Source organism: Phodopus roborovskii, unplaced genomic scaffold, assembly GCF_943737965.1.
Source record: "Phodopus roborovskii unplaced genomic scaffold, PHOROB, whole genome shotgun sequence".
Classification (NCBI taxonomy): domain Eukaryota; kingdom Metazoa; phylum Chordata; class Mammalia; order Rodentia; family Cricetidae; genus Phodopus; species Phodopus roborovskii.
Genome location: NW_026126540.1, coordinates 29,020,074 through 29,032,657, shown reverse-complemented (window position 1 = coordinate 29,032,657; position 12,584 = coordinate 29,020,074). Strand labels below are relative to the sequence as shown.

Here is a 12,584-nt window from a genome sequence, read left to right as displayed (position 1 = left end):
TGGTCTCAACTTCTTACAGCAGCTCTCAGAAATTGTATGACCTTGTCTGGCAACAGGTCTGACAGACCTCAGATAAGTTCTTTCTTTAAAACATAAACTCTGAAATGTTACTGTACATGGTTTGAAAAGTACGTCCTTAACACCAGCAGGTATCCAGTCCATAGTCAATTTTCCCTGTCAGACCTCTAGACCTTAGTGTCTCTGAGCTCCAGTAAATATAGGTACAACTTTGGCCCTTTTGAAGGGAAGAGGAGGAAAGAGGCAGCAGAGTAGACAAGAATCTAGTTTATTTAACCCTTTGTCTCCAGTGCGTACATAGGACATCATTTAGAGACTGCTCCCAGATTAAAACAAAAGTCTTTTATTTTTTAAGTTTACATTTTTCATGTGTGTGTGGTGTGCATGTGGGGTGTGTGTATGTGCACATGTGTGCATGCACAGGCCTATGGAGGCCTATGTTTGATGTAGGAAACCATCTTCCATCACTCTTCTACCTTATGCATAGAGAGAATGTCTCTCAGTCAATCACAGAGCCCACTCATACAGCTAGTCTTGCTAGTGAGCTTGCTCTGGGGAAATCCTCTGCCTTCGTCTTCCAGGGCAAGACTTACAGGAGGGCCACCATTCAAGTTCTAGTCCTCAGGCTCTCAGGACAAGCCCTTTAACCACTGAGTCATCTCCCAGGCCCCAGATTGTAAAAGGACTTTAAATTAAAGGGTTTCCACTGAGTCTCACAGCATTCTGCCTGCCTTGGATAGCAGGAGACTGCGATGTGAGTTTTAAGCATGGGATGCTGGTTATACAAGAAGATCTGTGAACCCAGGGTGCCTCTTGCTCTGAGCTCCTTATTAGGTACAATTACAGGAAAAGAAACTAATCATTATACCTTGCAAGGAATAGAAGGCTTTGCTTACAGATCACCAGGGAGAACAAAGACAAGGAAGCATGAATAGAAAAATATATAGGAACAAAGCAAACATGTACAGCTTGAGAAATAACACCTCCCCAGGTCCTTGTGGGGAAGCAGCTGTCATCCAGGTCATTTCCCACAGTCCATCTGTCCATCAGCCTCTTGTTAGCTTGCTCATTTGTTGGATTTATTCTGTCTTGAATTATATTGAGATTTTTTTTGAAAATAGTATTTTTAAGAGAGATGACCATGTTGGGAATTATATGAGCAATTGATCCATTTAGAGTTAAGATGGAAGACTTGGAAAGAGTGAGCCGGCCACTCTGCTGTTTCTTTTTATCTCAGTCCTAGTCAAACTCGGAAGGAAATGCAGGCGGGGAAACTGTTTTTGCAGAGTGCCGTGTTTACTGTGATTACTGTGGAGACGCTGGCCCTTGATTTCATCTAACACTGAATGCTGCAGCAAACATCAGTGCAGTCTGGTCAGTTGTTAAGTGTTCAGCCCTGGCTTCTGATTCTAAATGCTGGCATTGTGATGGAGCCTAATGCCTTTCTCATTTAACTTAAGCTTCAGCACTGAAATTTTTCCTTCAGTTAATAGAGTGTATATCCCTTTTGGGGGACACACAGTAAAGGAGGTGCCCCCCAGCTCCCCTTTCTTCAGTATATAAATTACCCTAGATCTCTTAGTGCAACACTGACAAGATCTGTTGATGTGACAAACAAATGTAGTTTAGGACCTACTTAAGTTATACTTCGAACTTACACAGGAACACTTACTTGTGAGCGTAGACAAATGTGGTAAACTGTGCCATCGGTTATGTGTGACTCATAATTCTACACCCCCACCTTGTCCCCCACCCCCACATGCCCACCTGTCCCACCCTTTTCATTTCTCTTCACTACGTATCTCAAAAGACGAAAGTGCAGAGTGTTCAGGTTGGGGATGCACGCTCAGTTGCTGGGGCATTCTGGTTTTAGTGTAATCATTTCCTTTCTATGATGCAGTGTTAGTCAAACATGTGATCGCATCCCATAACTTCAGCTATCTCAGACAGGGCAAACTATCACCGTTACTGTCAGTAATAGCCAACAGTTTTGAATATTGTACACACACACACACTTCATGCTGGTGGGACTTTACTGGTGAGTCTTTGATTGCCACTGGCTCCCCCCAGTCCTCTTCACCTGGGCTCACGAACCTTCCTTCCTTCCTTCCTTTGTGTATTTTACATATGTATAGGTGTGATATATATGCATGTATGTGTGGGAGAACATGCCTCATAAGGAAGCCAAAGGAAGATTTTTGGTGTCTGCTCTATCGCTGTATATTTTATTCCCTGGAGCAGGATCTCTCACTGAACCTGGATCTGGCTAAATTGGCAGCTAGAAAGTTCTAAGATTTTGATGTCCCCACTCCTCATCTTCCTTCAGCTCTCTTCACCTCTGTTCCCACACAGTGGGGCCACTGGCACATGAATCAGCTACCTTACATTGGTGCTGAGGATCTGATCTTAGATCCTCATGCTTGTACAGTAGGCCCTGTTAGCAACTAAGCCACCTTCTGGCTCTGCTAATGTTGTTTGTATTAATTTCCCGCTCCTCATATACAGCAGGGTATTTAATCTGCAGGGGGAACACTGTGCAAACATCACTAAATCCTTGTTCATACTTTACAGGCATACCTTTATTTCCTTTTTCTGTTTGCCAAAATCTTACCTGTTGCTGACTTACCCCAATAAGAATTGCTCTCTACTAAGAACCACCACCAAAGATCACTTAATTTATAAAAGTCTAATTTCATAATAAAATTTATGGTGGTGTTTTTAACACACACAGAGAGAGAGAGAGAGAGAGAGAGAGAGAGAGAGAGAGAAACAAAATTTTACTTTTCTTACTACTATAGGCTACTATGTGTTTTAAAAACATGTAGAAGGTTAGTTATTTGTGTATGCATGTTGCTGTGGGTAGGAGCACAGATATGTGCAGGTGTACATGCACGGTGTGTCCTCTAATGTTGTAGAGAGCTGATGGCTCAGGGCATTGGTGATCATCCAGAGGTAGTGACAGACAGGCAGGAAGCATGAATAGCAGCACAGGAGGAATCTTGGGACTGGAGAGCTTGTTTACTGATCCATCTGGATCTCCATATATGTTGGGGGTTCTGAAAAGGACTGAGATGAGCTGAAAGGCTGTGGACCAGAGCGTAAGTCAAATAGGAGTCAGGACAGAGAGTGCCAGCGGCTACTGACGGTTAATGTCTGTGTGCTTTTCAGAACATCGAGCTGAAGGTTGAAGTGGAGAGTCTGAAACGAGAACTCCAGGACAAGAACCAGCATCTGGATAAGTCATGGTGAGTTGCGGGTTGAGCGCCGTACAGAGCAGTGTGTGCACATGAGCTCTGTCCCGCCCCAGACTCACTCACTGGAGAGGAACGAATTCAGAGGCTAAGTCCTGAACCTTAGCCTTCACGTTTGAATGTGGGGTCTGATTTGAGATGTGAAGCCATGTATTTCATGTTTCCTTGGATGCATCTGGTATGCTTTGCAATGGATGGGAGAATCTCCCAGACCTGAGACTACAAATTTCCTGTTAAATAGGAAAGAACTAATCAGGAGACAGTGAATGTTGAATATTGCAAATAACACTTATTACGAATGATCAGCCAATCTAAAAAAAAAGAAAAAAAGTTGGCATAATGTTCAGGGAAATTGTCATTCTCATGTTCTTCTGGTGAAAGCAGAGATTATGGCATCATTTTTTATATGATTTATTGATGTTAAGGTAAAAGAAATCAGATATCCCCTGCAGGAACTTTATTCCTCATAAATAAAGGCGCCATGAAAGGAGACAACCAAGAATACTTTTGCACCATCCTTTGTAATGGCAGAAAACTTGCAGCAAGGCTGGGAAGATCCTGTCCTCAATGTGGCTAGAGATTAATTGCTCAAGACTGAATGCCGAATACTGAATGCCTGCTCTGACACCCTGTTCCTGTCTTACACACCTCTCTAGTGCTGGGATTAAAGGTGTGTGCCACCACTGCCTGGCCTCTATGGCTATGGCTAGCTTTGCGTTCTGATCTCCAGGCAAGCTTTATTAGATCACAAACAATATATCACCACAGTTGATGTTACTAAACAACATAGCAATAGGTAAAAGAATTTTCTTATTAGGGTTCAGTCCTCAGTAGTATCCATTAAGAAAACTTTTCTGCTATTGTAGGCTCTACAACTTGTAATAACAATAAATCAATACATTTTGAGAGTTTTGTAATATTTAAAATTTCGTTTATATCATTTTATATCTACTTTGATAAAAGTGGCATGTTTTTCTAAAATGTGTAAAATATGGGTGTAGGGAGTTGAATTTATCTCAGGATGATGGGAATGTCTCCATTCTCTAAAGCTCCTAGTTCTAGACTATCAGGTGAATTTCTCAAGTGTTGTGGGGTTAAAGGAGAAGCTGATTCCTAAAAGTTACCATGTTGGATGCTTGGGTTATTTCATTGATTTTTGTCCCTTCCTACTTCACAAAGGCTATATAATGCCAACACCAGAAGATGGGCTATCCTCTGAGATGGCACTGATTAGTACCCACTATAAACCAAGAAATTCTGCAATCTCTGGGAACATCCAGTCTGTCTCCATGGAGACAACCTCCTGGTCCAAATATTAAAGTACACCAGACTTGGTGGTTTATAAGCCTATTATTTAATGCACTTCTTTACTCTGAGAACAAGAAGATAGTGCATGGTTCTCAAAAATGGCTTAAAACACAAACAAAACCTAACCGGAATTAAGATAACTCAGCACCTGATCTGGGCCCCCAAATTTCTAATCTTCAGAAATCCAAGGACAGCTGTCGTTCACTATAAATAAACTGGTGATACCTTAGCCGCTTCATGCTAGTGCCTGGACAGCCATTCCTAGGGATATCAGAGAAACCATATGCAGCCAAAACCAGAGTGTATACAGATTAAATATCTGCTTTCTGCCTGGGACCTTGAACACTGGATAGACCTCTGTAGAGGTGTCACAGACTTTCAAGTCTGGGACACCTGGTTGTAAAGGTTGTAAAGGTTCCTGGTTGTAAAGGAGAGCATTTCTGTGGCTGCCCAAATGGTTATCATGTGCTGCCAACCTAAATGGAATGAATATTTAAAACCCAAACAGCAAGGAAGCAGGCTGCTAGCAAATCCCTCTAGAAGAGTCCTTTCAATGGGAAAGCCCATGACTGTGATCATAGGTACTGACTCCCTTGTCTTCACCATGGGCTTCTCCTCTTGAAGCTATTGCAATCATGGCAGTGCCAGGGCAGCAGGCATACCCTGCTTGCCAAGGAACAAGGAAGCTAGAGGTCCTAAAGGGCCAGATGACAAGGCTGAACAGTGGGCCCTGGGAACAGTGCCTCAGTACGGCTTCACTTTGTCCTCCCTGTGTGAGTGAATGGCTGGAGAGATCTGAGTCTGCTCATGACGTTGGGCTTCTGCTTTAGTAAGCAAATGCTATGTGGTTTTAGGGCCGACTTGGAGGATCTCAACAGCCAGAACGAAGCAGAGCTCCGGCGTCAGGTTGAGGACCGGCAGCAGGAGACAGAACATGTTTATGAGCTCCTAGGGAACAAGATCCAGCTGTTGCAGGAGGTGAGGAGTGTCCACAGTGACCAGGACAAGTGGTCCCCCAAAGACTCTTCCGGGCCACCCTAAATTCTGGCCTCTTTGCTTTCCTGTACTTCTCTCGTCCATCAAGTTCCTCCCTTATCTTAGAGCTCCTGACCTGGGTGGGACTAGACCACCACTCAGATTCCCTCCTTTTCACAGGAATCCAGTCTAGCAAACAATGAAGCCATTCGGATGGCATCTCTGGTGGAGGTGGAGAAGGGGTGTAACCTGGAGCTCTCAGAGAAGCTGAAGGATGCTGCCAAGGATGAGGAAGATGTACTCGGAGACCAGGTGAAGCCTGACCAATACGGCGAAGCCCTGGCCCAGAGGGACAGGTGGGTGTCTTTGGTCCTCTTTTCCATGTTCCCCAGGAGAGCAAACTATAGTCACGCTGTTCCACTTTAAGTGCCGATAGTGGCATTTGTTGCCTTGACTACGATGTCATGTTCCTCTGGGTCATATTTCTTCTTAAGGCTGGCTCTTCAATGGCATCCAGTAAGAAAGCTCATTGGTTGTGTGAGGAGCCTAAGTAGAAACAGATAAGAATTAATGGTCAAATTGATTGAATGAATAAAGAGATCCCTTCTGTTTCTTTGGCCCAGGAGAATTGAAGAGCTGAGGCAGAGCTTAGCTGCCCAGGAGGGGCTGGTGGAACAGCTGTCTCAAGAGAAAGAACAACTGCTACATCTCTTGGAGGAGCCATCGAGCATGGAGGTGCAGGTGAGGCTCAGGCTGGGCCACCGCGGCACCAGCTTCCTGCTTCCTTGAGCACTTGTTATGATCCGTGTACCACAAATCACCACATGCTTCACAGCTTAAGGGACAGCATATCTTTATCATGCAAAGTCTTGTATCAGAAACCCAGATGAGGCTCCCATGTATTGATGTTTAATAAGGATCAGGAGAAACAAATAGGCCGGATAGATGTTTATTCAGGGAGAAATAACTCACAACATAGACAGATGAACACCAGCAGGTTTCTGGTCCCAAGGATGCCTCCGGATCTACTCCTGTCCCCATGCTGCAAGCAAGAGAGCTCTCTGAGCCCCCTCTTCAGCCTTAATTCCCCCAGATCACATCCGGCCCTGTCTCCACCCCCAATGGGCGTGGTCTATGCCACAGGTGCAGACAAGGTGAATATCTCACTACACCAGTGGGTCTCAGTTTAAGGTCTCATGGGTCTGAAATCCAGGAATGGACTAGGTTTCTCGTCTGGAGGTGGACATATGGAAAGGATCTGTATCCAAGCCTCTATGTGTCACTGGCAGAATTGATTTCTGTAAGTTAGTAGATGTCACAGAATAAAGACTGTTGTTCCTCTATTTCCTTGCCTCTCTTTTCAGGGGCTTTCCTGACTGTGATAGGTCCACTGTTTGGTTAATTCAAAGTCAACTGCTTATGGGGCTGGAGAGACTACCGAGCTGGGTGTTGGTGGTGCAAGCCTTTAGTTCCAGCACTTGGGAGGCAGAGACAGGTGGATCTCTGTGAGTTCAAAGCCAGCCTGGTTTATGACTAAGTTCCAGGACAGGCTCTTAAGCCACAGAGGAAGCCTGTCTCGAAAAACACAACAAATAAAAAAGAGTGCACACTGCCCTTTAACTAGAGTTTGGTTCCCAGCGCCATGTCAGGCGTTGTACGAGCATCCACAACTCCAGCTTCAGGGAAATCTAACTCCTTTGGACTCTATAGGAACTTGTATGAACATGCTCACATCCACACACAGATTTATACACACATTTAATTATAAATACATAAGTATTTTAAAAGCCAATTAATTGGGAATCTTAATTATATGTGAAAATTCTGGTCACTTTTGTCATAGACTGTAGCACAGTTGTGCAGTGATATTCCATCATGCTTGTCACACAGTATTATTTAGGAATCTTTGTAACATCCCAAGAGGGTGGCTAGACTCCTGAGAATTGGCTCTTCTTCCCAATGTCCCCCTAGTCTGGCTCTCCCACACAATCTCTTCCTGCCCATTTATAGGTCAGTCAGCTCCCTATTAATCAGTGAGAGTAACTCATATTTACAGTATACAAAGATTGTTCCACAGCACATATTAAATTGTAAACTTTCACTTTTGACTGTATTTTATGCACTTAATCACCAACAAAACCAAAAATGACATGAATTGAAACAAGAAAGCAATTAGCATTTATATCCCCTTTTATAATTTCTGTCCATTACTTGCCTTCGGTCCTTTTCATCCCCTTAAATTTAGCCTTTCCTGTTCTCTTTACTTCACGTTACACTGAAGTCACGTGCATATTTGTTTACATGTGTTGTTGTTGGCTAGACTCCACATAGTTGAGGGAATAAGTGGTTTTTTCTGAGATTATGTGACCTCAGTTAATATTAGACATTATTAGTCCATCCACTTTTTTGCAATATTTTGAACTTCATTTTTCTTTAGATTTGAGTCGTAGTCCATTATACATGGTGTGTGTATGTGTGTATGTGTGTGTGTGTGTGTGTGTGTGTATGTGTGTGTGTGTGTGTGTGTGTGTGTATGTGTGTGTGTGCGCATGCGCGCATGTGTATCACAGTTTATTGTCCATGCCTCTGTTGATAGACAAGTAGGAGGATTCCAGTTCTTGGCTATGGTGACTAAGGCAGCAATAAACATGGGGTGCACATATCTCTGTGATAGGTTATGGAGTTCTCTGGGTACATGTCCTGGAGTGAAATAACTGGGTCACATGGCAATTCTATTTTTAATTTGGGGGGAATCTCCAAACTGATTTACCCCACCACCAATAAATGTTCCTGTCTCCCTATATCCTCTCCAAGGTTTGTTGTCAATTTCTTGATGACAGCCGTGTGTTTAGGGTGAGGTAGTATCTCATGGTAGTTTTAATTTTTATTTCCTGGATGGCTCAGAAGATTGGATACTTTTAAAAAGTTATTGGTCATCCATCCGTCTGTCTGTCTGTCTGTTTGTCTTTCTCTCTCTCTTTTGAAACTGTCTATGCAGTTCACTTGCCCGTTTGTTGGTTAGCAGTTTTATTTCCTTGGTAGTTCATGTCTGGTGTGTTTTGTAAATTCTGGATAGTTGCCCTTGCCTAGGTAAAGATTTTGTCCCATCCTGTGGGCTGTCTGTTAACTCTGCCGATTGCTTCCTTTGCTGGACAGAACCTTTTTATTTGCAAAGTAGCCCCATCTGTGAATACTTAGGGTTAGTGCCTGTGCTGTTTTAAATATTCTTGGGGCTGGAGAGATGACTGAGCTCTTGATCACTGACTGCTTTTTCATAGGACCGGAGTTTAATCCCCAGTGCCCACGTGGTGATTTAACAACAATCTGTAATTCCAGTTCCAACAGGGATCTAGTACCCTCTTCTGGTCTCTGTAGGCACTGTATACATGTGATGCACAGACACACATGCAGGCAAAACACCCATACATATAAAATAAAAATAAGTCTCAAAAAACAAAAAAATTACCCCTGTGTTTTTCTCAAACTTTCAGCATTTCATGTTTTAAATTAAGGTCTTTGATCCATTTTGAATTGCTTTTTGTACAAAGTGAAAGGTAAGTACATACTTTCATTCTTCTGCAGGTGGAAATACAGTTTTGCCAACACCATTTGTTGAACAGACTACTACTTTTTTCAAAGTAGTTTTTACCTCCTTTGTCAAAAATTAAGTGAGCATAGATTTGCCATTTTAGTTCCAGGTTTTATATTTTATTCCATTGGTCTATCTATCTATTTTCATGCCAGGTCCAGGCTGTCTTTTTCACTGTAGTTCTGTGGTATAATTTGCAGTTAGGTATTGTAACAGCATCATCATGGATGGTTCTTACTCCTTAGAATTGCTTTGGCTGTTTGTGGCCTTCTATGGTTCTATATAAAACTTACAACTATTTTTTCTAAACCTGTGAGATATGACACAGAAATTTTGATAGGTATTGCATCAATTCCATACATTAATTTTGGTGGTATAGACATTTTCAAAATATTAATTCATCCTATCTAGGAGCATGGAATATTTCTCCAGTACCTAATATCTTCTGTGATTTTCTTTTTCAATAGCTTGAAAATTTTGTCTTAGAGGTCTTTCACTTCTTAGGTTATATTTATTTCTAAATACCTACTTTCCAGGGGGTGGCAAATGGGATAATTTTCCTAATTTCTTTCCCAGAGAGATTGTATAAATAAAAGCTCAGAACTGGGTTTTCTTTTTCTTTTCTTTTTTAATATTAATTTTGCATCTTGCAACCTTACTGTGTGAATTAAGTCCAAGTGTCTTCTAATGTACTCAGTAAGGTCTTTTAAGAATGATGTCACCTGCAAATAGGGATAGTTTGGTTTCTTCCCTTTCTGCTAGTATTTCTTTTATGTCTATCTCTTGTCCAGTTGCTTTAACTAAGACTTTGAGCATGTTTACCATGCATTTTGTTTAGAAGCAAAACAGTACTTCAAAGGGATGGAAATTACACAAAGGTTAGATGGATCCTAGAGAATTGTGGGGACAGTCTTGGCGTTGTCCCATCAATGCTGAGTGGTTTCTAGCTCCCTACTCTGTAGAATGTGGTTTTGATGTTGGAGAGCATTCCTCTACTGTGGAACAACAGCTCAGGTGCCCTTCCTCCATTTGACTTTTGATTTGTTAAAGCCATACTTTCTAAGTGAGCCCTGGAATGTGCCTATGCTTAAGCAATATAAACAATTTCTAGACATTTTCATATTTCTACATAGACCAATCAAAAACCAGATGTGCATTTTGCTGGAGCCTGCCAGCTGTGTGGGTGAAGATGTGCATTTTGCTGGAGCCTGCCAGCTGTGTGGGTGAAGATGTGCATTTTGCTGGAGCCTGCCAGCTGTGTGGGTGAAGATGTGCATTTTGCTGGAGCCTGCCAGCTGTGTGGGTGGAGATGTGCATTTTGCTGGAGCCTGCCAGCTGTGTGGGTGGAGATGTGCATTTTGCTGGAGCCTGCCAGCTGTGTGGGTGGAGATGTGCATTTTGCTGGAGCCTGCCAGCTGTGTGGGTGGAGATGTGCATTTTGCTGGAGCCTGCCAGCTGTGTGGGTGGAGATGTGCATTTTGCTGGAGCCTGCCAGCTGTGTGGGTGGAGCAGAGCACTCTTGTCACTTTTCCCCCACAGTTCAGGTGACTAAACCCCAGCCCTCAAGCCCAGACTTGTCCCTTATCTAGTTCTGGGGAACCCCTGGCAGAGATGAGTGACACAGAGGACAACGTGGAGGGCACAGAGTGTCTCAGTCACAGTCTCCAATGGAAACTCCTGATAAGTAAAAGCAGAGACTAGGCCGGAATCATGTAGTCAATCAAGGGTTTCAAAACTCTGTGAATTCCATTCTCGATAAGGGTCAAAACCCAGTTCTAGGTCAAGGAGACATTCTCACAGATGCTACACCTAGAACAGGATCTGAAGTGGGTCCTATACACCAGAATGTGCAAGGCAAAGGAGCCTGAGTCACTCTCCATCTAATTACAGAAGACATCTGGCAGCTTGGCAGATCCAGATGCCAACCATTGCCTGGGAATATTGGGCCAAGACTTTGTGTTGTATCTACATCACCAGGAAATATTTTCTCAACATGGACGGCTGAGTGGGGTCAATGTGGTCTATGATCCTTGGACTGGGCTATCATGTGGTTTTGCTTTGTGTAATTTGAAAGGATAGATGACTCTAAAGAGGCTATGGACAAGACATATGGAATAGGGATGCATAGTAGAAGAATTTGTGTGGATTATTCTATCACCGAGAGAGCACGGGTCTACCCGAGGCATTTACATAACCAGACCAATTCATAGCAGTAGTGGAGGTAGTGGCAGAGGTAGACATTAGGATTCTCACTCTGATAGAGAATATGATGAGTGTACGACAGATACAAATAGGATGATTACTGGTACAGGTTACTTTCTTCCTATTGTAGTTGATACATAGCTCAGGCAAGAGCTCCATCCTACAGCCTGAGATGATCTTGATAACGGAGTAGTGACAGCCAAGGACCTTCCTTCCCTTCTTTTGATTCTGGATTTCCCCAAGTTTCCAATCTCCCTAGCCAGAAAAAAAAAAAAAAAAAAAAAAAAATCCCTAGTTTATTTAACCTATAATTGGCTAGTTGCAAGTTGCTGTTTTCTATTCCTGTAGTCTTATAGATGTTAATTGTTGTTTTGAGTAGCTCAACATCTTGAGTTTAATGGAGCCCAGTGTTATGCTTGGTAGTTCTTTATTGTTTTTACAGGGGATTAACTCCTTACTACAAGGAAAAAGATGATCTTTTGAAAGCACTTGTGACAAGTACTGTAGTAGACCTATTGAACATCTGCAGTTATGATCTGCTCTTTAACCTTCCCCCAAATGAAGATAAATAGCACTTGAAGTTGGTCTGGGGTGGCATGGAACAGTCAGTGGTGACTGTAGGAAGTCTGAAGCTATAGGAGAAAATATGAAACATTTATTTTGAAGAATGCAACTTTCAAACTCTAAAAATTAAGTCATTTTTAGAGATTAAACACTTGTAGATTCCTATAAAACATGTTGTATTTGAAGTTACATGTTAAACCTTACACACTTAAAGTGTGGTTTTTATGTTAAACTTATGGAAACCTAAGTATTCCCCTAATCACTGTTTATTACCTAGAACAATTATATAACTTGTTAGAAATTTTGGTATTGGGATATGGGTTAAGCCTGTAGTGATGTTGCATAGTACATAATCCTAAAATGCATGTGGGGAAGAGTAATTTCAAATAAATGTGAATTTTAAAATGGGGAGAAAGCAGAAGAACCTCTCCAATGTGAGATTTGATGTGTTGTTTTATCTAAACAAATTCTGAGGTCTTGATAAAAGAGTGGCAAATAAGAATCAATTTAAAGGAGTGTTTCTCAGTCTTGTCTATGCCTACCTTATAGAAGGTAAGATCTATAATTAATAGAGGTAAATAGATGGAGCTTTTCACTAGGTGCTTAAGTCAAAGTGACTCTGTAAATTTTTCTATATATATTTTGATTAGAAAAAATGTTCTTGATTACAAAGAAGG

The 12,584-nt window shown here is 42.2% G+C and overlaps 1 protein-coding gene across 1 annotated transcript in view; it reads left to right on the top strand.

The window, feature by feature from the left end:
* LOC127233008 (myomegalin) overlaps window positions 1-12,584 on the top strand; it is a 185,086-nt gene that overhangs the window by 84,495 nt on the left and 88,007 nt on the right. Inside the window, exons 5-8 of the mRNA XM_051199341.1 lie at window positions 3,187-3,263; window positions 5,432-5,555; window positions 5,733-5,908; window positions 6,176-6,293. Of these exons, the coding sequence (XP_051055298.1) occupies window positions 3,187-3,263; window positions 5,432-5,555; window positions 5,733-5,908; window positions 6,176-6,293 (495 nt within the window). The remainder of the gene's footprint in view (window positions 1-3,186; window positions 3,264-5,431; window positions 5,556-5,732; window positions 5,909-6,175; window positions 6,294-12,584) is intronic.